This window comes from Gracilinanus agilis, chromosome 1 (genome assembly GCF_016433145.1).
Source record: "Gracilinanus agilis isolate LMUSP501 chromosome 1, AgileGrace, whole genome shotgun sequence".
NCBI lineage: Eukaryota > Metazoa > Chordata > Mammalia > Didelphimorphia > Didelphidae > Gracilinanus > Gracilinanus agilis.
In genome coordinates, this window is record NC_058130.1 from 350830990 (window position 1) to 350858400 (window position 27411).

The 27411-nt window shown below is 37.1% G+C and overlaps 2 protein-coding genes across 2 annotated transcripts in view; one reads left to right on the top strand and one right to left on the bottom strand.

Moving 5' to 3' along the window:
• The window catches only part of PPWD1 (peptidylprolyl isomerase domain and WD repeat containing 1), a 34706-nt gene extending 24747 nt beyond the window's left edge, over positions 1-9959 (bottom strand). Inside the window, exons 1-4 of the mRNA XM_044663555.1 lie at positions 9766-9959; positions 4362-4464; positions 2551-2651; positions 2321-2441 (exon numbers count right to left, since the gene is read on the bottom strand). Coding sequence (XP_044519490.1) covers positions 2321-2441; positions 2551-2651; positions 4362-4464; positions 9766-9955 — 515 coding nt within the window. The 5' untranslated portion in view covers positions 9956-9959. The remainder of the gene's footprint in view (positions 1-2320; positions 2442-2550; positions 2652-4361; positions 4465-9765) is intronic.
• Positions 9960-14399: 4440 nt separating this feature from the next.
• CENPK (centromere protein K) overlaps positions 14400-27411 on the top strand; it is a 36833-nt gene continuing 23821 nt past the window's right edge. Inside the window, exons 1-3 of the mRNA XM_044657718.1 lie at positions 14400-14516; positions 17322-17378; positions 22722-22794. Coding sequence (XP_044513653.1) covers positions 14400-14516; positions 17322-17378; positions 22722-22794 — 247 coding nt within the window. The remainder of the gene's footprint in view (positions 14517-17321; positions 17379-22721; positions 22795-27411) is intronic.

A 27411-nucleotide genomic window follows, 5' to 3' on the forward strand; every position in this document is an offset into this window, starting at 1 on the left:
TCCTTTTCATTGAAAAATTGTTAGAATTATCTATACTGTGTGATTGTTCCTTTTGTTTCCCTTGCTGGTACATGCTCCATCTTGCCTCTAGCTCAAAACATGGGCATCCGCTAAGATTCTGAAATAGCCCCTCTTACCTTTCTTTCCTTATGGTTTTCCCTTTAGTGATCTCTATTTTTATTTTTATCTTTAATAAACTAACTTCTAAATCTCTATGGCCACCTTCCTTCCCTTTCAATGTCTATCCCATACTTAAGTCCCACATTTCCTACTGCTTGATGGACATATCTCCCTAATAGATATTCACTGGCCCCGCAAACTCAACATGTTCAAATTGAACTCCTAATCTCCTCACAAACTGGTCTCTCCTCCAAAGTTCCTCATTTTTTTGATGATATCACTATCTTCCTAATTATCCGGGTTGCTAACAACAGTTAGTCCAGAGTCTTCCCTCTTCACCTCACATCTGGCTACTTGTCAAGCCCTGCCAATTCAACTTTCACAGCTTTTACATCTACCACTTTATTTCCATTCATATTGTCATGATCCTAGTTTAGGTCCACATTAGCTCCTACTTAAAACTTTTATAATACCTTCCTAATTGGTCTCCCAGCTTCCAGTCTCTCTTTTCTCCAATCCATTCTTCATACAACTATTCAAATAATCTTCCTGAGGCACAAATCTGACCATATCACTACCCTCAAATACTTTCCTGGTCCTCATTGCCTTATACTCCCTGAGAATTACAAAATTTGCACCTTGACAATCAAGGGACTTCATATACTTCTTCCAACCAACTTTTGCAGCCTTATTTTCTATTGTTCTCCTTCATGTATTCCATATTCTAGTCAAATTATCTGTTCCCTGACCTGGACATTCTATCTTCTACCTCTATGCAAGATAATCTCTTATGCCTAGAATATAGTCCCATCCTTAACTCCACTGTTGGAATTCTTATTTCCTTTCTCAGTTAAGGTATTTTTTTCCTCTATCTTCTCCCTAAACTCCACTGCTAGTCTCCCTCGAATTTACTTATATGAGGATTATGTTGTATTCCTCCAAAGAATGTATGCTCTTTCAGGGCAAGAACTATTTGGTTTTTCTTTTTGTATACCCAGAACCTTCCACAAAGTCCTATCCCAATGACTCAAACAAGTAAACCTGGATTCTCAAAGCATAAAGTCTGGAAGGTTCCACAGTTCTAGAAAATACCTGGGTATGGCCTTGGCAGCTTGCTGGTCTGAGGACCAGCCCCACTAAGTTCAGAAAGATACATTATTGGTAGAGTGGCTATTTAATAATGAACGTTTTGGCTACAGAAACTCAAAAAAACAAAGAAATATGTGAAATAGCCTTCAGTCCTGTGAAGCCCCCTTTTCACTTCTGCAATGATAAGTAAAGAGGAATGGAAAAGGGACAGTGGGTATTAAGAATCACAAAATTTTTATAACATCTATAAACCCTGATTGCTAATAGTATCCACAAATGTAAAATCCTTGCTTGGTGATCAAGAAATGGTCATCCTGCCCAGGGAGATAAATAATACCAGTCTTCACATAGAGGATGACTACAAGTTTCCCAGGGAAACAAAGGCCTATTTTTTTAAAAAACAACTTTCTGACAATGTTTTGTTATTGCAGTGAGATATGAAATACAACTGTCTCCTAGGAATTAGAAATTAATTTCACAGAGGGCACTGGATAAGTCCATTGTGTGAATAGATTAGTAAGTAATTTCAAAGAAGAAAAGAAGTAATGGACTTCACAGAGGAAATATATGATAGGAAGTGAAGATAGGCTAATTATACCTGAGAATTACAGGTAGAGAGCCAGAAAGATCCACTGATCTTTTTTTGATGCCAGTGAAATCAAGGAAGGACTCCAGCCTGTTGGGCAGACCCCTTGTGACAAATTTGTTGGAGAAGATGGATTGTAGTCTGCATTACTGGAGGGAACTCCCCAAATCAATGAGATCACAGATCTATTTGAGTATCTGAGACCCATTAGTTTGGTTAAGAGTTTATTGAGATGAATAAACAAAACGTTATAAATGAAATGAACTAAATATGACTTGACATACTAAAGAATTCAGTATAACATGTAGTCAACTAAGTGTGGCTTTTTTAAAATAGCAGATGTTCATTATAGAAGATCATGTCAGTAACTTTCTAAAAGAGCATAACCAACAAGATAGTACTACATTACTTTATTTTAAAATAATTTGAAAAGGATAGAATAAAAGAGTTGAGCTAATAAAATATATTTACAAAATTTATTTCATAGATTTTTTTTAGAAAGAGAAAAAATTAAACAAGACTCACCCGAGTTTTAGCATGTTGATCATATCAAAGTTCACCACATCAAATACCTTCATTGCTTTGTCATCACCCACAGAACAGAATAATGCTCCTTCAGAACTGACTGCAATACTCTCAATGATTCCTAATTTAATAAATCAAATTTTAAAATGATTTAAGAGAAATGTAAAATAATGCAATCTAAGGAAATGACAGAATGATAAAAGTACATCAATAAAAGGAAAACGGTTTACCCAGATGACTCCGAAAATGTTTAACAAATTCAATTCCTTCTTCTATTTTCTTCCAGAATTTCACATGTCCATCATGACTAGCAGTAATAATAAAATCAGTCCTGTATACATAAAATATAAAAAGTTAACTGCTAAAATATATTGAAATAAGTAACTGCATAAGGGATCAACAATTCATTAATATATTCAGTCCATTCTTCCTATCCAGATGTTCAGAACAAATATCAACTCCACTGGCCTTATAAATATACCAAATATTTGACAAATTCATAGTAGCGTCCCCTCCAGCAATTTCAAAACAAAACCAAACAAAACATGCTAATTTTCACTAATCCCTACAGTCTCTTAACACTCTTAATACTTGGGTACAACTTTAATAAGCCATATTCTAAAAACAAAAACACAGGAAAAATGTGATGGGAGCTAGAAGGATACATTGGAATACTACAGGTTGATAAGTGTCAATAAAACAAATTAAAGTGTCAATAAATACAATTCAACAAATATTTAAATGCCTATGTGCACGTCACTGAGCTAAGGTTTTGGAGATAAATATATATTATAAACTACAGCAACCGGAAGACAAGGCATTCAACGGTGCACACAGGAGCTTAAAAGAGGACAAGATGAGAATAGGGGACAGGAGATAGTGTGTATTCCAATTTGTCTAGAACTTGAAACTAGTGAGGTAGGTTGGATTCAGTGTGGAAGTCCTTGTAAAGGTTTAACTGAAACTAAAAAGATATATATTTTATCTGGAGGGCAAAAAATCTACAAAGAACAGAAAGAATTCAGTAAAAAATGAATCTACCAATACGATCCAGGACAATCCTTCTTTTCATTTATTTATTTGTTTGTTTGTTCATTTGTCTATCTATCTATCTATCTATCTATCTATCTATCTATCTATCTATCTATCTATCTATCTATCTATCTATCTATCTAAAAACCATTAACTTCTGTCTTGGAATCAATACTGTGTATTGGCTCCAAGGCAGAAGAGTGGTAAGGGTAGGCAATGGGGGTCAAGTGACTTGCCCAGGGTCACACATATCCAGGACAATTCTGAAGAGCTTATGACAAAGAAAGCTCCAGAGAAAGAACTGTTGGAGTTGGAATGCAGATGAGAGCTTACTATTTTTCACATTTTATTTATGTTTTTATTTTGAGGTTTTGGTTTTATGTGAGTGTTCTCTTACAACAATGACCAATATGGAAATATATTTTTGAATGATAATAAATGTATAGTACAAATAAAATTGCTTACCATCTCCAGGAGGGAGAAGGGAAGGGAAGGAAGGAGACAATTTTATAATTTCAAAAAACATGTTGAAAATTGTCATTACATATAACTGGGAAAATAAAATATATTTTAAAAAAGAGTCTACTTTTGATCCCATGTAAGGGAGTTAAAGTTACTGAAAATACCCAATGGATTTTGTAGATGTCCTTGATGATAAGGAATAAACCCAGAGGAAAATGTTATAGCAATATGCTGCCCTTGCACATTAAATTTTTACTACTAGAGGGGAAAATAATGTAGTAGGTAAGATGTGTGTTACTGTGGCTATCTTGGTGGTTTCAATATTCTTTAGCTATTAGCATACTTAAAAGGACATACATTTCAAAGAAAGATTTTCCTTAGATTTATAAATTAATGGGTGGGGCAGTAGTCCTATATACAAATATTTTTCAAAGGTTCCCTAAGTGTATAAGAAAATACTGATGCTATTTATCACTAATTACTACTGAAGTTAACAATTCCAATAAGTCTCTTACACGAGCAAGAAAAAATTCTGAAAATGTCTTACTTGGTGCATACAACATGTGTAATAACATCTCTATGCATGTAACTGCGTTCATACATGGAAGCACTGGGAAGATTTTCAAGGTATACTCGTTCAAATTCAAGAACTGGAAAAAATAAAACAAAAGTAATATTTAAATATTTTTCTTTATCAGAATTAAAATTGTTTCTTTTGTGGAATTTTGAATTTGGAGTCTTTTTTTTCCCTTTTGCTTTAATTTTTCTCAACTCTGATGTAGTGAAGCTAATCAAGGGTAATATATTGGGAGTTTTACTATGTTAAATGGTATATAGTCAGACTGCTGGACCTGGAGCCAGGAAGAACTAAGTTCAAATCCAGACTCAGATACTTTGTAGCTGTGTGACCCTGGGCAAGTCACTTAACTTCTGCTTGATTCCATTTCCTCATCTGCAAAATGGGGAAAATAATACTATCTACCTTCCCAGGTTGTTATAAGGATAAAGCACTATATAAAATGTTGGTTATTAATTTTACCTTGATGTCATGAAAGATTAATGTAGTTTCTAAACTTTGCTAAAATGTTTAAGTCTGGTAAATGTGGCATTAAAAGTTCTTCAGAATAATCTTGCCTGTTAAAACTCTGAGAACATTACAATGTATTGTAAAAAAATTACAATACAAAATCTTTCTGATAATGCTGTCTCAATTACTACTATTTTCCAAGTAAGAGAGAAGAGTTATCTATGACCATTCCTCAGTTGTTAGACAACAGCAAAAATTCAAAGGGGAGAGAAAGCCTTCCTATATATCTGCTTCTCTTTGTTATTGCCACTGCTTTGATTTAAATGAATCGGACAAACATTAAGCACCTGCTGTGTTAGGCCCTGGGGATACAACTATAAAAATTGAACAGTCTACAGTTTACAGATTACTTTCTACTAGGCCTATAAACAATGTCACAAGCAAACAGTGACATTAACCTGATAACTAGAATGAGGTAAGGCCAGCTTGTTTCTATTCTGGTGGTTTTGGTTCCTTCTTCTGAAGATACTCATAATCAGCCCCACAGATCCTTCTTTCCAAAGGAGCTTGTCTGAGCTTGGATGGATTTCAGATGTATTTCTGACAAAATATGAAATTCCTGAAGGACCAATATTTTGGTGTCTGCACCTCTAAAATGAACCAGAGCTGATGTGAGAACATATGAGATTATACTTGGAATGCTCTTAGCACACTGTCTGGCACATGGTAGGCACAATATAAATGCCAATTGTTGTTATGACTATTATTTTCTATCTCTCTTCTACAACTAATTAGATAGCTCTCATATTCCTCTAAGTCTCATCTTCTCTTTTTTTCAGGTCAAACGTCCCCAGTACCACTTGTCCTTTCCTCCTCCTGTATAAGAAGACATCAATGTGCTAAAAAGGAGTGACTAGAACTGAATACAAGTCTTTTTCTATACGGTGTGACCAAGGCTATCATTTTCTGACAGTAGACCCATCTTATGTTATCTTTTCTTTGACTCACGTCACACAGCTGCCTCAAATCCCTAGGACTTTTTCACATCAACTGCTGCGTGTGCATAACTCTCACATGTTGTATTTGTGCAACTGAGTTTTTAACCCAAGTATAGGACTTTACAAGTTACCCCTCTTAAATTCCATTTTATTAGATTTCACAGATCTGTAGAAAAAAAAAAAACCAGACACAGCAAATGGTAAAATATTCTACAAAAGAATGCAGCATGTGAGCAATCTGAGAGGTAGCATTTGATCTTATAAGATCTCTAAGATGCTTTCCAATTCTTACATTATATGACTCTAACTTAAGTAGGATTCCAACAAATAGCAGAATTAAAGGCCTATGAATCAGTATAAGCAAAGGGCCAGAGGCAGGAAATACCAGGATGTTTGGGGACAAGTGCGTAGTACAATTTGGTTGGAGCACAGATTTTATGAAGGTGGAAGAAAACAAGAAGTCAGGTTGTTTCTAGAATTTTGGAGGACCTTAAATGCCACGCTACTAAACTACTGAACTTTACTGAGCAGGCAATAGGAAACCACTCATTTTGAGCAGGGACTTATTTGTTGAATGAATTAAAGGAAGAGCAGTGAGATTATGGGAAGGGTTATTGCAACAGTTCAGGTAAGAGAAGGGCCTAAGTTATGGTGGTGGCAATAGAATGACTAGAAAAGAATGCATGGAGGCTGGGGGTGGCTGAGAGAAGATTTGGCACTTGAATGGTTTGGGCAGGTAAAAAAAGAGGAGAGAGTTTGATAAATCAAAGTTCTTGATTGGCTGAGTGAAAGAAGAATCATAAGGTCAGAATCTGGAATTAGAGAATGCAAACACATCAATTTACAGATGAAAAAACTGAAATCCAGAGACACTAAATGACTTGCCTATGATTTTGAAGGCAGTCTCTGTAACATTAGAAATCCATTTTTGAGGAGTTTTCTAATTCCTTTACAATTTTCTTCCCCTTTAGGATTTTAAGCCACAGCATCCCCTCAATTCTTTTTTTCCCCCCTTTCTTTTTTTTATGACCTTACCTTCTGTTTTAGAATTGATACAAGTATTGGTTCCAAGGCAGAAAAAAGCAGTAAGGGTTAGGCAAATGAGGTTAAGTGACTTGCCCACAGTCACATAGCTAGGAACTGTCTGAGGCCACATTTATCCCAGAATCCCAGACTTCAGGTCTAGCACTCTATCCACTGAGCTACCTAGCTACCATTTCTCAATCCTTTCTTAGCCACTGGCTTTCTTTCTTTTCCACTATCAGAATTCTAGAATGTAGCAGTCACATGTCTGAGGTTATGCCACTAGGCTGGCAGGGATAAAGTTTGGGCTTTCTACCTCCAGTGCTTCTCATTGTACACCATTTCTCTCCATTAACTCTTTCTGTTAGCAGATCCTAATATCATTTTAAATTCAATATATGCAAGACTGGAATCATGTTGTCCACAAATAACTTCCTCTTTTCAATTTGCCTATTTCTACTAATGGATTTGTCCCAGACTACATTAACTTTTGCCATCCTATGGATCTCCTCCTTCCAGTCATTATCTTTTCAATTTCTCTTTCAAAACCTCTCACATCAATTCTTTCCTTTCTATTTCTCTGCCCTTACTTAGGTAACAGTCTATTTAGATTACGGAAATAACCTTATGACCAACCTCTCTGCTTAAATTTATTTTGCACATGGTTACCAGGTCAATTTACCACTTTAACATTTAAAGTCCTCATTCAAAAAGACTGTAAGAAGCTTCATATAGTTGTATATAACTCTGACAAGCTTGGATAAGAGCACGGAAGGGAAATCAAAATCATTAGTCTAGCTCAGACACTGGCTGTATACCCAGGCAAGTCATTTAACCTTTCTGTGTCTCGGTTTCCTCATCAATAAAAAAGGGATAATTACAGAACCTACTGCACAGGGTTGTTGTAAGGGTCAAATGAGTTAACATGAGGAAAGTGCTTTGCAAGTCTTAAAGTGCTATATCAATGCTAGTTATTATTAGCCACCATTCATAGAAAATGAGATTCTTTACTTTTTATTACTTTCCCTCCTCCAACTGCTACAACACATATTTACTTTTCCCTTTATAGCTTTACCCATGCTGTTCTCCTAGTCTGGAAAGTCCTTCCTGTTCACAGCTATCTATCCAAAAGATATCTCTCATGATGACCCAGCTCAAGTTCTCACCTCCTCCATAATATCTCACGAACACCAGAGTCTAGCTTCCAAGTTTTTCTTGCATTTGCAGAGGTTGTTTTCTAGGAGACTGATCCTAAGGAAAGGCCCTTTCCAAGGCTTTATAGTCCTTTACAATATCTGGATCACTTGCAAAGTAGCATAAAATGAGAAGCATTTGACTTTACCTTTCTCACCCAAAAACCTGGAAATCACCTGGAACAGTTAAGAAGATGACTTCCTTGGTTTCTTTCTTAAACTCCATTTGCATTTTCTCATTTGGATAGGTGAGGGGAAAAAAAACAACTGAGAAACACTGAACTAAATGATTCATTCCTTGAGTTACTCAAAATTTCATTTCATTTACTACTATTGGAAAAAATGCAACAATGAGTTTGAAAACTAAAAATGTTTCATCTCTGCAGTTTTCTACAAAGATTTCTGAGAAAGTAATTTTGGAAAGGCACAGAGCTATACTAAATCAAAAAGACTTCACTAAAAACTACTAGACAGTATTCAATACATTTCAGGCTGTTTTGCTGTCACCAAATTAAAAGTAACTTGTGCCTGATAATGAAACAATAAAAAATCTTCAGTCAGAAGAAACATATTTAGTATCTCATTTTTGTTGCTAAATCATTCCAAAGATTTTTACTTCTCCGAAGGAAAAGCAATCAAACTGACCCCAAAAGCAACCAGACTGACACCAATGAACAAATATTATAATACTTATCAATTCTGAACCCAACACTACTAGGTAAAATGGGAAATAAAAGAGAAAGGTTTGGGGTCAGTAAAGTATTAAAAATGGGTTTTGTCCTCAAAAAGTTGATAATAATGAAATTGGAATCACAAAACAAATTACACATTTAGAGAACAATCCAGACAAAATTACCTCGGGCTGAATGTGACATAATGATTATATAAGTACCACAAGGAAAAAATAGAAAGGAAAGACTTGGGTGGGATATACCCTTGCCAAAATATAAATCTAGGCCTTCTTGACTCCTAATCTGGTGCTCTTCTTATAACCCTGAGTTAGCTAGGTCTGGTGATGCTACAGAAGCTGGGAGGTATATTAGAGATCATCTAGTTCAATGCATGTATGGCTCAGAAAGGCTGAATATCTTACCCCAGAACACACAATTATAGAAAGCTTTGAAGACCAGTTGGAGTCCAGGTCATTATGTGTTGGGCAAAAGAAAATCAGGGAAGGTTTTTTTTTTTTTGGGGGGGGGATTATGCGATAAAGTGTTACATAAAGAAGGTAAATCGGTTTTGAGGTGAAGGAACCCTGGGTAACAAAAAGTCTAGCGAGGAGACTGTAGCAGTAATGCTGATTGTTATGTAAATTCAAAGAAATGTCTCAAAAATGTTATTTGTGACAATTTTCTGGGTGTGCTTTAAAGCTACAGGTTACTTCCAAAGGTGCAACTTTTTAGCGTGGTACCGTATGTTTTCTTATACCTAACGCCACCCCGCTTCGTTATTCATAGCATCTGTTTTGAAAATGCTTTTGTACTTAAAAGTATTTTAATTAGGAGCATCTAATGTACTTGACCCCAGACTCTTGAAAGGTTCTTCCTGCGGTCAGCAGTGCAACCTGGCTCTGAGGATCCTGTCAGAGACAACAAGAAGGGGATTCGGCGGGAGGATCCTTCCGACTTCCCACTCCCTCCGAGGGTAGGCCCCAGGGGGCTTCCCATGATCTTGGGGCCTTCCCCAGATACCCCGGCCAAAGGCAGGTACCTTTGCGCTTCTTGGCCTGGACCGCCTCAACAGGCAGAGGCCCGACCCACCGCTCTTCATCCTCTTCTTCCCTTTCTTGAGCCACAGCCACTACTAGAGGCGGCTCTTCTCCCCCAGCCGCGGCCTCTTCCAAATCTCTACGCTTTTTCCTCTTCTGATCCGAACCTCTACTACCTCCATCCGACGCCATCGTGCCTGATACGTCATCGGGCCAGCGACCAGGCCCGCCTTCTTTTCCCGGACCATATTTGCGTAGCCTGATGACGCCACACGGCCTCCTTATCAGTCGGGATTGGCTGGCGAGAGTCCGTATCGCGGCCAATCACCGAGTAGCGCGCGCTCGTGACCTGAAGACTGGTCCCCGGGTGCATTCCCCAGGTACGAAACTGTTGAGAGTGTAGTAGAAGTAGGTTTTTTTTAGAGGAGATTGTCTCGACCGAAGGGGACTTGATCTGAGATGGGCAAGGGAGGAGCGCTCCTTGTCTCTCTCTCTCTCCATGTCACCTCCTTGGCGTAGCCCGGGGCCTGGGGTGTGGCGTCTTTGCCGCCCCCTACCCTGACCTCGTTACCTGGAGCCCAAGCCCAGCCCTTCCCGGGTCGGAGCCCAAGGGCGGATGAATGGCTACTGAATTTTTTGAGGTTGGTCTGGCCAGAGTGGTGGTTTGGGGGTGTGTGTGTCAGGAAAACCTGGGTTCAAATCCTGCCTCAAGACCCTGAGCCAGTCTACTCATATCGACCTCTAGTTGTTCTCGTCAGTAAGATGGTACTAATAATAACTGTTGCTTCTTGCCCCCAGCGTGGTTGAGGGGATCCTAGATCGTAGGGGATCAGTTAGTCAAGGAACACGAAGCGCTTACTACGTGCTAAGATTAATGTATGCAATAAGAGGCAAAAGACGACCCTGCTCTTTAGGACCTTGTGTTCTAACGGGGGAGGCGCCATACAAATGGGCTCTAGGAAGGATAATTAGGAAATAGTCACCAAAGGGAAGGCGCCAGAATTAAAGAGGGTTGGGAAAAGCATTCTCTAGAAGGTGGGATTTGAAAGAAGCGAGAGAAGCTTCTGGAGTTGGGGACTAGAGGATTTGTTGGAGGAACAACTAGGATCACAGAGAAATGCTCTTGTGTGAGGTGTAAGGAGATAGGAAAGATGGGGGGGAGTGGGAGGGAGCTGGGCGGTAGTTTATGAAAGGCTTTGAAAGCCACGGGGGGGGGGGGAAGGAGAAAGTTGCATGTTTGATCTGTTATATTAAAAGGAGGTACTACTATCTATTGGATGGAGATGGAGATGGAGTACAGAGAGGATAGGATGACATTTCTCCTTTATAACAGTTGCCCAGGCAGGATCCTTTAGGTCAATGTATGTTATCCCTTCAGGACCCACCTGGGATTAATTGATATTAATTATTGGGCTCTTCAGCTGGGTACCTTGGTAATCTGACTGCGTGACTCCCTTCCCAAATAAGCTTTGGAAACCAATTCAGGAAGGTACTTTAAAACTTTGGTTGTATTTGACACAGAAGGATAATGGTATGGGATAGAGGTATTGGGAGACCCTACTTTAAATTGATAATAATGAATCTCTAACTGCAGGCAAATGAAGGAATCAAAATGATAGCTTTTCTCTGGTACAGCCTGGCCAGGGCTACACCAGAGCAGGCAAACTGCTGTAGTTTCAGCTTCTTCTTCAGTAGATGTTAAGCCTAATCAGTTGAGATATCCATCCTTTATCCACCCTCTTCTTCTCCTGCCCACTTCCTGGATCCCTCGGGGCCCTAGGAAGACCTAGATGACTAAGATGATTGACTTCCTGATATCTAGGGGCAGTAGAATCAGAGATGGTGGTCTGATACAGGTTGATGAAGGTACAGGAAACACAGAAGGAGCTTGCAGGGTTGAGTTTGCAAGTCTCTATTTCCCAAAGACCAGGATCCCCTGATCTCCAGCCTCAGGGACTGGTAAAGACCCAAGAACCTCTGTCAGGGTTCTCAACTGCCCTCTCCTGAGTCCGCATGCCTCTCTGGGAACATTCTGACATCCAACCGATTCACCTGTCAATCACCGAGTGAACTTCAAGCTTCCAGAGATTCAATATAACAGATCCCAAGGTGAGAAGGAATCACTATAGTTTATTGAGTATGGGGGCAGGTGAGATGGTCAGATCTGAACCCTCAGAAGATCACTTTAACATGGAGAGGATTGACTGGAGGGAGAAGAGACTTTTGAGGTAAGGCAGACCCACCTGCAGGCTATTGCAAAAGACCTTGGGCATGAAGTGATGAGAGCCTGTACCAGAATGGGTGGCAGTGTCAAAAAGATAAAGGCATGCATAAGAAAGATGTATGAAGGTAAAATTAGGGGGCCTTTAAAACATTGAACATGGAGGGTCAGAAAGAGTGAAAAGTCCAGAATTGAGATCTACATTTTGACGTTGGGTGACTAGGAGGATGGTGGTGTTTTCTAAAGTTGGTTAGAGAAGTTTGGAAGGGAGAAGCATTTTGGGAAGAAGTAGATTTTAGTTTTGGACATGTTACCAGTTCAAGATGTACAATAGGTAGTTGGAGATGCTCACTGGATATCAGCAGAGACTTTAGGATTGGATAAGTAGATTATAAATTTTAAAAGGGGGCTTTTAACAGAGCTGGGATTTAAACCTAAATTTTCTGACAAATTCAGCAATTTTTCTATTGCACCATAATCAATGATTGTGAAACCTGTACTGGTAATGTTTTTAAAATGCCTCAGTTTATGAGAGAAAAATTATTGAAAATGCTAAAGTCCCCATCTCCCATCTATAACCTATTATTCTGTATGTAGCCTGCTTTAATTATATTTATTTGTATGTTGTTATTCCTTTCCCCATTGGCCAGTAAGCATCTTGAAGTCCAGAAGGTGCTTAATAAATGTCAATTGATTAATAACCCCATATAGCTCTGGAGGCAAGTGGCATGTGACCATTTTAGCTTTTTACCAATGTTAAAAGCAAGAAGGTCAGCTTCTAGAGAGCTCTTCTGGTCTTTGGTGAGCAGTTTCTCTAGGCGCTTAGATTTGAAACTTTAGTGTCACCTTTGATACATTCTTATTATTTTCTATTATTCATAAAATCCTTCCAAATTTACCTTGGAAATCTCTTCTATTGACCCTTAAAAGAGGGGCAGCTAATTGGCTCAGTGGATAGAGTGCCAGGCCTGGTGGCTAGAGAGTCTGGGTTCAAATGTGACCTCAGATACTTCCTAGCTGGGTAACCCTGGTCTTACACAACTTGCCTCCTCCTTACTGCTTTTGAGCTGATACTTAGTATTAATTCTAACACAGAAAGTAAGGGTTTAAAAAAACAAAAAACCCCAACCTGATAGGAGTTAAAGAGAAGTTAAACTAAATTGTAAGGATAATAATGTAGCACCCCATGATTTCTTCACTGACCTTTTTACTGCCTCTTTGTTGACTCACTTGTATATCCATCCATTACCCAGGTCATTCTTTGCATATTTATCCACCTGCTATTTGAAGTAAATGAAGTATCAATTTCTATGTGTTTATTTGGGTTTGCTGGATTCTTTTAGTAATGTTCAATCAGAGAAAGGGCAAGCACCAGATTGGGTATGAATGGCCTGCCAACCAGTCTGAAACAGCAGATAAAGATGCATCTTTTCCATTCATATGAAGTTAATAGTGTCAATTAGCTTCTCTGTTGCTGTCACATACATATAAATCCAGTCAAGAAGTTATTCATTAAACACTGTGTGCCAGGGGTACAAAGAAAGGCAAAAGCAGTTTTTGCTCTCAACACATTCTAACAATAGAACAACATTTAACTAACTAGGTACCTAAAAGGTAATGTCAGGGTAAGTAGAAGGCAAAGTGAAGGACCTCGTGCAGAAGGTATAATTTGGATTCGTTCTTGAAGGAAGCTAGGAAACTAGGAGGTGGAGATGAGAAAGCAAAGCAATTCAGGCAGAGAAGATGGCTGGAGTAAGAGCCCAGAGAGAAGAGATTGCATTCAAGTTCAGCTGCCAGCAGGCCAGTGTTACTAGATTGTAGAAAGTGAGGAGAGAGATTATGTTTAAGGAAGAGGGAAAGTTATGAATATGATCCTGGAGGTATAAGGGAGTCACCAGAACTGAGTGAGTAAGGTGGGCTGACACTTCAGATCTGTGCTTTAGAATATCACCTTGGCAGTTGGATGAGTAGAGAAAGAAAAGGCTGGAAGACCAGTTGCAGTTGTCCAGGAGATAGATGATGAGGGTTTGACTTAGAATTGTGGCTTGTCAATGAGAGAAGGGGATATATAAGAGAGATGCTCTGAAGACAGAAATGACATAATTTGGCAGCAAATTAGATAAGTGGGAGGAATGAGAATGAGAAGCCGAGGATGACACTAATTTTGAGCCTAAGTGTTAGGGAGGATGGTGGTCCCCTGGAGAGTAATAGGAAAATTTGAAAGAAGGGAGAGTTTTGGGGGAAGGATAATAATCTAGGGGCATAAGAGTAAACTGTACCCATTATCTAAAAAGACTATTGATAAGTGTTGAGTAAGGTAGAATTATTTTGAAAAAAGTATACAAATAGTATTATTAGTTTCATGTCATTTCTGACCAGTTTTATTTGTCGATAGGTAAAGAGACTAACACAAGTATGGCAGTAAATCAACAAAATCTAACTCCAGATGATATTGAGAATGAAGAATATATTGTGGATAGGAAAGATAAACTTATTGAAGAATGTGAAGAGTTATGGAAACAGATGGAAAAAGTAAGTACCAAGAGACAAACTAGATATACCAAAATTAATATGCATGGGACTTAACTGGATGAGAGTGGGGGAGGGGGAAAACTGGAAATCAGAAAACCATTGGTTTCAATGGTTACAATGGCCACAGTGGTTTCCTTAGTATTTAGGATGAGCACTTTTTTTTAAAATGTCAGCCATATATATTTTCTGATTTGATAAAAAGTACACAGCTTTGTACTAAACACCTAACTCTTTTTGTGAATGATGCAGCTTTACAAGGCTGCTTACAATTAGCTGCTTAAAAATGTTTCTTTTTAAACCAACTCATTCTTTCTAGTATCGGTTTAAAGTTAATAGAGCAATTAATATCTTCTTAAAAAAGAAAAATTATTTCTCCATCATAAGTTTTTGTGTCTTTTCTAGAGTATTTTCAATGGTTTGTATTTGTTTGTTTTATTACTGAGTAGGGATAATGTGTCTTTAATGGCTCTGGAAAAAAGTGTATCATGACTGTAAGAGAGCATGGACAACTACTTTTTTTTCTTTTCCATTTCACATGTTTTGCCACTTTGCTCATTAGACACCTTAATAAGTCTTTTCTGTTAACTCTGAGGAGGGAAAGTAATAGTATAACTAAGTCTATTTTATAGTAATCTATTTCATGATATAATTTCTAGGATGTTTTGTTAAAGCTAGTATTTTCTGTTTCTATTTTAAATAAAATAATTCCTTATTTATGTTATATTTCATATCTCATATACTTTATGCACAGTAAATGCAGCTTTAAACTTAGAGTCAGGAAGTCTTAAGTTCAGTTCTTGCCTTAGATATTTCCTAGATATGTGATGCGGGGGCAAGTCACTTAACTTTACTCAGCTCAGCTTTTGAGTTTCTTCATCTGTAAAATAGGGATAATAATAGTACCTATCTCCCAGAATTGTTGTGATGATCAAATGAGAAAATGTTGCAAACATTAAAGTGCCTTTAAATGATAGCTATTATTATCATATGTTGAAAGAAGTAGATCATAAATTTTCATATTAATTGCTTTAGAAAATGAATCCTTTTTTAAAATATAGATAACAATAATTCAGAGGTGGTTGAATAACCATATAGCTAAAGAGTGTTGATTAATAAATAGTTGCCAATCTATAAGAGTCCTTGACCTATTCATATTCAGCATTTTTTTAAACCTTTACCTTCTGTCTTAGCTTTGATATTAAGTATAGGTTCCAAGACAGAAGAGCAGTAAGGGTTCAGCATTTAGGCTTAAGTGACTTGTCTAAGGTCACACAACTAGGAAATATCTGATGCCAGATTTGAACCCAGAATCTCTAGTTTCCAGGCCTGGCTTTATCTTCAAACCACTTACCTGCCCCCCAATTAAGCACTTTTACTAATAGTTTGAATGAAAATTTAGAAGGCATACTTACCAATGGCATAAAGCTGGAAAAGATACCCAATTGTAAGTACATATCCAAATATAAATATTGCAATGCACCTAAAAGATAAAGTATCTGTTCCAATGGCAGAAGAATGGTATGGGGCACTTGATTTGCTAAGTAACTTGCTCAGAGTCACCCATCTAAGAAGTATCTGAGACCAGATTTCAACCTAAGACCTCCCATTTCCAGGCCCAGCTCTCCATCCTCTGAGCCACCTAGATACCTCTTTAATCTGTTTAAAAGATTAATCAATATTAGCAGCATACATAAACATCTTATGCTATTTTCTTTGTAATTTGTCTAGTTCCAAAATCACTTATCTTGTTGACATTATTTCCTCTCTATTTGGCTGTTTTGATATTCTTCAGACTGATTCTCTTCCTATTTGCCTTTCCTTCATTCCAACTGATATTAGTCAGGGTAAACTCTGTCAACATTTCTGGTCTCTCCTAATTAATAGTTGTCTACTTGCAACAAATTTCATTAAACTATATTCTTAGTACTGTTTCTTAGCAAGTGTATGATGAAAACTTAACCTCCCCCCTTTCTGGGGCTGTATATCTTGCATGAGCTTGAACTTGACCTGGATTGTGTGAAGGTAATCATTGAGTGAATTGGGTCATGAAGATAGTATGGCAGCCAGAAAAAATGCAGCAGTGGAGGCAAAAGATCGCAAGACAGGGGCAGGATGGATGTCCCCTGCACTGACCACCTAGACTGCACCCTTGAGTGGCCCAGGCAAAATAGAAAACCACAGTTGGCTCCCAAGACGTGATATGTGAGAGTTAGTGGGTGGAGAAAAAGTTTTATAAACTGAGGCAAGAGTAGATTTTTCTCTTTTCTTCTGTGTTTGTTGCTGGCTGGACTTCCCTGTGAGCCTGGCTAAAGGACCCTAATGGGGGGCCACAGAATAACAAGCTAAATGGAGCAGAAAGGAAAGTACCTATATATTGCTCTCCTGTTTTTTCATCTTTTCCCCCTACTACTTTTGAATTAATAAAATTATTAATTTATGGCCAGTCTCATAATTTTCCATCTTACACAAATGAGAGCTTCGAATTCTTATATGTGATGTAATTATTAGAGAGTCAGTCTCAGAGCCAGGAATACCTTGCATTGACTGTGTGACCTGAGCTTTTCACTTAACCTCTCAGTGCCCTAAGCCATTCTCTAAGAATATAAATTACAGCAGAAATACTAAGCTATATTGGTAGAAGATCCTGGAGGTCCTCATCTCATGAAATCATAGTTCTAATTCTTACTCTTATCCCCATTCTTCATATTGTCATTAATTTTGTTGTCTTTTGTGGATATTAAATTGACTTGGAAATATTTGTGTGCTGCATATAGGATGTGACTTATTTTCCTTTTTTTAATTAAGTGTCAGCAGGAGATAGCACTGGCTGGAGGTGAAAGACTTAACCATTCCAATGGTCAGGTATGTCTTATTCTTTTTTCTTCCTAAAAGATAAGTAGAATTCATTAGTTGTTTTAAAAAAGTAAATTGTATGTATAGTTTTTTATCATGTTTTTCCAAAATGAAGAGCATAAAGTTGTACCATTTTCAGGCCTGTCTGAAGGTGAGATTGCATTACCAAAGACCAGCAGAATGCAGACTCAGCCAAGCTGAAAAACCTTTGAGAACAAGCCTTGTGATATACTGACTATATATTTTTCTTTCAAAGACCTTGTCTAGGTGGTGGATTTTTTGGCCACATATAAAGATATAACTGATGTTCTTTATTGATGTAATGAGTACCTCAATCCATCTAACTGACAACATTTTTTATAAGATAGAAAATTCTGCTCTCTAGCTTGATCAAAAAATTGAGAGTATTTTGGTAATGGTAATTTCTATTTCAGAAGTGAAACATTCTGTGTTGAAGTCAACTACTTTCATAGGAACAAGTGACTATTGGGCTTCTTTTAAGGCATGAACCAAAAATAAACTTTTTTCCTTGATGTAACTTTAAACATTCAAAATAAAACATTACCAGAATTCAAGATATGGACATTAATTTAAAGCAGTGGTTCCTAAACTTTTTTGGCCTACTGCCCCCTTTCCAGAAAAAAATATTACTTAGCCCCCTAGAAATTAATTTTTAAAAAATTTTAATAACAATTAATAGGAAAGATAAATGCACCTGTGGCCATCACTGCCCCCTTGGATTGCTGCAGCACCCACCAGGGGGCGGGAGCACCCACTTTGGGAGTCACTGATTTAAAGGATCATTAAATTTATGTAAAACATATACTTAATTTTTTTATTATCTTAATCTGGCAAAATGTAATAAATATAATTACTGTGATGTGGATGAGGCCTGAAATAAAAATATACTCAAACCCTACAAAGTAGTACAATAAAGTCAGATAATTTTTGAGCAAACAGGTATCTTCTAGTTTATAGAGTCCATCTTCCTAATGAAGTTATTAGGACATTTTTAGAGGAAACTAATTGTGCTGAGTTAAAATTTTTTTTTCTATTTTCATTATTGCTTTAAAGGCATTGCTAAAGTTTTTCACTTTTCTTCCATAAGAGGAAAAAAAGTTTTAAAATTTTATTCATATCGGCATAAAGGTATACTTAATTATCACTCTTCTTGGAAGAAATTGTTTTCTATTCCTGTTCATATTAATTTTGTTTGTAATTAAGGACTTTTAAAAAGCTTTGTTTATAGAAAATCATATGCTGTAAGGTAAAATATTTGGACAATGTTTAACAAATTACTTTGGTAAACTGTTATATAGTATGTGTAATTCAGGATTGCTGCAAGAATCTCTGGCACTTGCAAATCCACCTGAGGCAATCCTGGCAGTTGGGGGAAATAGAATGTTGATCCAGCCAGAGTTCTGGTCTCACGGCAAAACCATTGGAGCCTGGGACTATAAATATCCCTGGAGTACCAACTGAAGGGCTTTTGGGCTTTGGCCTTTTAGCTGATTTCCCTTGACCTCTCCCTTGACATCCTGCTATTCCCTGGATCTCCCCAAAGGGCCCTGGGGGGCAGGAGAACGTGGAATTAGTATTCCTTAGGCAGGCAGGGACAATCTTAGACCAAGCCAACCTCCTCATTTATCAATCTGCTAAACCCTTCTACATCAGGGTAGTGAAATTTATCCCTGGCTGAGGGCTGGCTCCCTCAGCCTGACTTCTTCCTTCCGTGACACCCCACCCCCCACCCCCACCCCCAGCACTGGCTTCAACCCTAGCAATTAGTTACCAGACTTTACCCTCTTCCTTCAGCTTACCCTTGGCTTTAATAAACCCCTTTGGCCTTTATTTAAAGAGCTTCTGGTGATTCGTTGTACCAACAACTAGGGCAAAGGCTGAAAAAGGAAGAATAACTTTCCTTTATTTCCTGATGGCTAAACCAGGCATCCATCTTGGTCAGGAAGTGAACCAGCTTTTACTTCCTGTAGGCTAGGAGTTTCTCTCCAGAAGGGAGGGGCTCTTTGGCTCTTTACTCCTCCCCTCTAGGGAGCTCAGAGACAGTCAGGGAAGCTGACTAAAACCCATCTCAGCCAGACCCACACAATCTCTGGCTGACCCAAATTATCCTCTACTAAAAAGATAGTCTCCTTGCCTCAAAGACTCAACTGAGACCATCCAGTGCCCTCAAATACAAGCCTAATATAAGCCTTCATTAGCAGCATCATTATTCCCATATTACATATGTTTGGGAAAGGGGTGCTCCAATTGTTATATTTAGTTTGGAAAATACCATATTGCAGGGTTCAGTGGAAAAGGAAAATTCTTTATGATTTGGTTGTGTCCTTGGTTTCCTACACTACCCACTTTATAGAGAAGGAAGATTTGTTTTTTTTGATAAAGAAAAAATTGTTGCATGCTTATGATTTCAAAGTAATATATCACATGCTTTGCATATGAAATTAGGGTTGGATTTAATTTTCATACAGTGATTATTTTTTAAGTAGCATAATTAGAAACAACTTAGGGCTTTGGCATTTAGTGTAGTTACAATGGTAGTAAACAGCTAGTTATTTGACGTTGGACAAATTTCTGAGTCTGAAATTCCTCATTTGTAAAATGAGGTGGACAGAAAGAGGCACCAGAAAATGATTTCTAATGTCTCTTCCAGACCTACATTATATATTTGTTTGTGTGTATACAGAAATATAAGTTAAGAACTAGTGAGGCTGGGAGACCATTTGCAAGACCAAAACTTTTAATAACCCAGTAAAAGACTTAGGAAGAGGAGAGAGAGTGGTATTTTTAGATTTCTGAGAGGAAAAAAATTGTTGTGTCTATAGTACTCTTGGCCCATTTTGATTGCTGACTTAGGTGAGCTGGTGAGAAGGAAGGTAGTATATAACTAGAATTTATCTGCATAAGATGTTTTTGAATAAAGTATTTATACTTCCAGGGGTGCTTATTTAAAAGGTCCATTTTAGTATCCTGAAGTATTTGAGGATTATTTTTATGAATATGTTGCCATTGTATAACTGGAGAAGAGCTAGTTATGGGAGGTAATAATAATATTTGAATAATAGTTGAAGATTTCTAAAGTAGTTTACATACTTTATTTCATTTGAATTTAACAAACATATGAAGTAAGTACTACCTTTGCCTTTCCATTAGATGGCCCCCATGTCTTATTGCTTTCTATTCTTACCCTTATTCTTTGAATCCTTGGCTTCCTTTAAGATGATTCAAAGACAATCACCCCCAGGAAGCCTTTCCTGGTCCTCTCAGCTGTTAGTGCCATTCCCTCTAAGGCAGGGGTCGGCAACGTATGGCTCTCAAGCCATATCTGGCTCTTTTGAGGGCCAGATATGGCTCTTTCTGCAGGAGTCATAAAGACAGTTTTTCTTCAGGCACTGTTACAGGAGCGAGCACTGTGAGCATTGTACGGCCCTCATGAAATTACATTTTTAAAAATGTGGCGTTTATGGCTCTCATGGCCAAAAAGGTTGCCAACCCCTGCTCTAAGGCTATTTTTCAACCTACTCTGAGTTTATCTTGTATGTATTTATTCTATGTACTTTGTCTCTCTTATTAGGATATAAGCTCCTTGAGGGTAAGGACTGCTTTTGTTTTTTTCTTTGTATCCACAGCCTTGCATATAGTAAAAGCTTAATAACTGCTTGCTGATTGATTGATTCAGGGCTTCCAGAAGTAGTGATTGATTAATTTTCTTAGATTCTTGTTATTATAAGAATTTTTTGGTTACATGGCACTTTTCTGCTGTTTTCTCTCATTCAATGTGGTCTAATGTATAGAAATAACTATTGAGTCAGAGAAACTGGGTTCAAATTTCATAACATTTAATAACCTTGTGACCTTGGGCAAATTATTTAACCCTTCCACTTTCTTCATTTTAAGATGAAGGGATTGGACTAACTGACCTTTGAGTGCTCTTTCAGTTCTAGATCTATGATTCTTATGAAATTTAAAGTTAAAGCCATCTAAAATCATCAGATTTTATTCATTTTAGTAACAAACATGAAGATATCCCAAAGAATGCTTGCAAATAAATTGTAGATGTTACAGAGGCCTGACTGCAAATCCTGGAGTGATTACTTGAGTATTTGGATAATCAGATGAGCGTTGAGTGTTGTATTCATAGAGGAATAAAGCAAAGCAGTTTGCTCATCCATTAAAAATACTGGGTCACTTCCCAGCTGTGTGACCCTGGGCAAGTCACTTGACCCCCATTGCCTACCCTTACCACTCTTCTGCCTTGGAGCCCATACACAGTATTGACTCCAAGACAGAAGGTAAGGGTTTTAAAAAAAAAAATACTGGGTTTTACAAACTACCTGTATTTCCTTTCTGTTTTCTATCCTCCCTGTACATCTTCCAGTAGAATGATAACTTTCTTTTTCTTATACAATGAAGGGTTTACTTTTCCATTTCATTATAAGGCTTTATAAAGCTCAAGGTCCCCTGGAGTTCTTTTAGAAGAAGGGCAGCATGATATCATGGAGAGAGTTCTGGATTTGGAGTTAGGGGGCCTTTGTTCAAAGTGTTGTTATTCACTAACTGTGACTTTTTTTCAGTCACATAACTTCCTTAGAATTCAATTTCCTCATCTGCAAAACGAATTATTTGGACTTAGGGATCTGAAAAGTCCTTTCCAACTCCAAATCCTAGATCTGTTATTACTGAAAGGTTACAGCTACAGAAAGGAAAAAGTTATTTTAAGCAGATTGTTTACCCCCCAAAGTGTCTTTTTAACACATGAAGTTGGCCAGTGCTTTGATAGCATAGCTGATTTGGAATTCTTCAGTAAAACAAAAGCCAAACTGTTGGTGCACACTATTGTGGAAAGTGTTGCTATTTTCAGTACATGTTGTACTTAAATACCTGTTTGTTTCCAAGAACTTTGCTAGCAAATTGACTTTTTAAAAAGTTGGCAAGTATTAAGTTTGTCCTGGTTTTCAGATTTCATTTTATTTCAGTGATATAGATAAAGAAACTTAATTCACCAGTACAGCAACAGGATTTTAACTTTCAGAATGTCCTATTTTACTAGCATTTCTTATACTTTCTTGATTTGTTTTTGTATACCATTTTTCAGCACTGAGCCTCAAGTCTTTGACTATAGTGGTTAAATTAAAAATTCTAGATTGGAGTGATGAGTTATTTTGTGTGATTTCACTGGCTATTTTCAGGCTAGGTATTTTATATCATTTTGGTATTTAAAATAAATAATACTGTTATTGCATAATTTAAAAAATTTATCTTCATAAAATGGTTTTTGTTTTCTAGTTTTCAACTTAAATTTTATTTTCCTCTTTTTTTTTTCCTTTTTTGTAGCTAACATTATTAATGATGCGAGTAAAGAGTCTAACAGCAGAATGCAATCAATGGCTGGAAAGAACTCCCGACAGTAAGAATTTTTTATATAGTTATATTTCAGTATTCAGTAAAATTGAAAGCGGGCATATTTTTCTTGTAAGATTAACAGATACAGCCTTACTTATGACCTCTAATTACTAATATCAAAGGAAGCATAAAATGGAGATGTAGGCTCACTATGAATGTTCATCCCTGTTAGGGAGGTCCAGGGCAGAGAGTTCAGGTAGAAGAAAATGTTAAGATCTTTTATTTGCTGATGGCATTGTGCTGATTGTGTCAAGCTCCAGAATATCATAGAATTTCCTAAATGAGACTTATGATCATGCTAGAGAGTTTGCCCTAACTACACACTCAGATAAACTAAATGGTTGAAAACTAGCTGTTCAACCTGTAATATGACATTAGAAGGATAACCTATAGAGCAGTGTTAGTGAAATGTTGGTGAAGTATTGGCACACATGCCCAGCTGGCACTCAGAGAGCTGCTCTGTTCCCCTTCTTCCCAGTGCCCAAGGACATTTTTTGCATGTCCTGCCCACTCTGTTCAGCCACCCAAAGCAAGTACTTTCTCCCTCTGCTCTCTGGTCATGTGGCAGGGGAAGGGAGGTCTCACAGACAGCTTGAATTTCTAGGCACTCAAACTCGAAAATGTTAGCCAGTGTTGCTATAGATTGATGGGTTGGCTTTGGGAAATTTAAGTTGTTTTAATGACCCCAGGCTTTTCCCTGAAACAAGGGCTATCTTTTTAACACCAGTATTCTTCAAGCATTATCACATGTCTGCCACAGTCTCTGAAGAATTTAAATTAAGGATCACCCAAGGGATATCAAATATACATGTGGACATGAACGGGCTGTTTCTCAGTACAACTAAGGAGTAATGAGAAAGAAATAACGTAAAGAGATATCAAAGGATGTTTGTGTGTGTGTGTGTGTGTATATGCATATACATATACATATACATATACATATATGAATTAAGTACATAACAAGAGCAAGAAATAACCAGGGAACATTTTGTATATTCCATTGGTATCCTTGTGACAAAGAATAAGGAGAAAGAACTCAGTGTGCTGGATAAATCTCTTGTTATGAACTTTTTGAAAGATGGGGGCAGAAGTTACACAAGATAGACTTAGATGGATTATGATTTGCATTACTGGATAGGATACCCATATCAAAGGGGATCACAGATTCATCAGACCATCTGTAAATCAGTAATCACTGTATAGCATCACATCTTTGACACATTTTACATTAAATCAAAACATAATTATTACCATTTTGGACAAAAGAATACACCAGAGCCTACTGAATAAGAGAAAATTGTTTAATTTCACATGCTCTTTAAAAAAGAATACATTGATATGAGAAAATATCTCATGTTTAATTTTTATCTCTATAGAGCACTATGGGACAAGTACCAAGAAAGGGAATATCTCATATTAAAATAAATGAGTGTGTATATGTGTGTATTTGTGTGTTTGTGTATCTGAATAGCTGTGAAAACAGTATAGCATTTAAAGTCTTTAACAGCATGTGATAATTAAAAATAATGGTCACCAATTATAATAATTAAAAATTAAAATTATGAGCCTGTTAGAAGTTGACCCTGACAAAGTTCCAATCTCCAGTTAGAAGAGCACAGGAATCTCTTCAGCAATACTCTTCAGAGTAAGCATCTCCCTTCAGGTCCAAGTCACCAGTGCAGGAATCAGAATCCGAGTCTGAGAGTCCCTTCAGCAAGGGCCACCAGAGAGAGAGAAAGAGAGAGACTGGGTTCCTGCTTATATGCAGTTTGCTCTGCACATTGGCTCTCCACATCATATCTCTGGAACCATTCATTAATTTGTCTGGCACTGCCCAGGGAGACAGTGTCTGTGGGATCAATCTCCTGTCTCTGAGGGTGTGAACTTTCTCTGTATTTGCAATCAATGATAAAGGATCTTCAAGTTCCTGACTGATTAAATTAAAAGGGAGAGAAACTCAAAGTCCCTGATTGATTAAGTTAAAACAAAAGGACTGTTAATTCCCTTTTCAAGCATTACTCTAAAAGGCTACATTATAGTCATATTTTCAAGGAGGAATATCTCTTTCTGTGACTTTGTTGCTCTCTTTCTATACCTTGCTATGTGAGTGTATTTCTCCTTTCTCTGCTTTCTTTACCCATATCCATGAAGGTGAACCTATGGCATGCATGCCAAAGATGATACACAGAGACCTCTCTGTGGGCACATGCACCTTCACCCACCAATGTTAGTTACTAGAAAGGCAGAGGGCCTCTGGCAGAATTGCTCCCTTCCCCCTCTCCATTGTGTCTCCCTGTCTCTCTGCCCAGCAGCCCAATGGAAGTACTTACTCCCTCCCCCTGAGTGGAACACCTGGGCCACTCCTTCCCTCTCTCCCTACCTTGTCTGCAGGAAGGGGAAGATGAGGGGCACCTGGTCTCTGGGGGAGGGGTGGGGCATAGCACAAGGTGTCTAAAAGGTTCACCATCATTGAACTATACTGTATATTGTGTATATCTGTGTGTATATTAGTTGTTGCTTTCATAGAACAGGTTTTGTTTTCAAAAGCTAGCAGTGGATAATTTCCTGTATGTAAAAAAAATTGCTTTTTTAATTTCTGCAATATTTTTTTCTATGAGTTTTTAATTTCAGAAAATAGACCTGGAACTGACCTTAAAGATCATATAATCCAGTCACCTAATTTTCTGGTGGAAGAAACTAAGGATATTTTTTGTAATTCATTTTTGAAGCAAGATCGCTAAACAGTTAAGGGAAGGAGCTAGAAATAGCTAAGTCAGATAAACAAAGCTAGTTTTCTTATACAGTTTCCTGATTTCCAAAATTCTTTTTAGCTCTAAAGTTATATTATTTCAAATGTAGTTTAAATCACATATAGCCAAAGTTGTAAAATGACTTAAAAGATTATGCATCTTTCTAGAAAAATGTCTCTTCTGTATAATATTCATTACTATTTTGTATTCTGTGGCAAGAGAGTATGCAGTAGATTATATAGATTCATTTTGAAGTTCTTTACTTTTTTTCAGCTTTTTATAAATTCACAATCTAGAGAAAAAATTGATAACATACTTTTTCCTGAGTGACTCCTGATGTCCTTATAGCATGGACCTCATAGGCTATGATTTTCTAGTGGCTAGATAACATTGGTTATGAATTTCTAACCTGTCAGGAGGAAAGATGCCTTTAAAATGAGAGCCTCAAAATTGTGGAAATTGGTAACAAATTTTCCTTCATAGAATAATCTGGTGAGGCAGTAATTTACAAAGTGGGTGAAAAGTTAATGCTCCTATATTCTAATGGAGCCATGTAGCAGCCTTATGAGATACAAAAAAAATGCCAAGCACCATGTACTTGAAAGAATCTTTGGACTTCTCTCTTTGTACTTGATCTAGTTTGGAAGTGTTGAGATTTGTTATACCAAATGTCAGCTACAGTACAATGAGGATTTTCTCTTATTTAACCAGAGAACTATTGTGACAAAGCACTAATATTTAATTTGGTTTAAAATAGGAAATATATCTTTTTTAAGTATAGACTTTTCATATCTGATGGGCCTGAATTAAGACCAGATCTCCAAAATGAGATCTCTGATAAAAAACAGACATCAGCATTATTACCATTTATCCAAAAAAAGTAAACAAATAAAATCAGTCACAAAAGTGGTGAGACCAAAAAAAAAAAAAAAAAAAAAAGACCCATCTCAGCCAACAATCCCTTGGGTTTCCTTACCGAGTGAAGAAAAGTTCCCATTTATGAAATTTTGTGAAGGAGGATAAAGTTCTGAGCAGTTTTCTTTTATAAATAGCAAAAAGCAATGTAGGAAAAAATAAGTTTACTGAAAAATTGGTGAGATGTCAACATTAAATAATAATCATCCTTGATGCAATTATCCTGAAGATGAAACTGGAAGAATGATAAACAAATTTAAATTGGGAAAGATCTATTGAAATTTCGATAAATTCTTTTAATTGATGATAGTGGAACAGCCACACTTAGACTTTTATTTCACAATGTGATTTGCTGAATGAGGAAGTAGAAATAGCATTACAGAACATAAAAATGAGGAGAGCAACTGAGCTAGACCAAGTTTATCAAGATTAGGTCTATGCTGGTTAAAGCATAATCTTGAAAGTGGAGAGGGATTGATCAGCCATCTGAGAGAGGATAGGTTATCAAATAATTGGGGGAAAACAACTTAGATTTTATTACAACAAAAATTTGTTAAATTACTTTTCCATTACTATAAAATCTTTGAGTATTGTCAGTAAGCACTGAAGGCATTCTTAATTATTATCAGAGAAAGTAATGAGTAGGCTTTTAAAAATCATATTTTACAATAGATTACATCTTTACATAGCTAAGAAAAATGTTGCAGACTGTGTAATCCCATTGGACTTAGTGCTTTCTGACTTTAAAAAATCTTTAATTTGATAGAGCAAATTGCCACCTTAAAGGCTTTCTTATCATAAATTTCCTTCCATGCAAATACATGATTTTTTTTAGAAAATTTTTTTCCATGGTTACATGATTCATGTTCTTACTCCCCTCCTCTCCCGCCCCCCCCCTTCCCATAGCTGATGCACATTTCCACTTGTTTCTTCATGTGTCATCAATCAAGACCTAT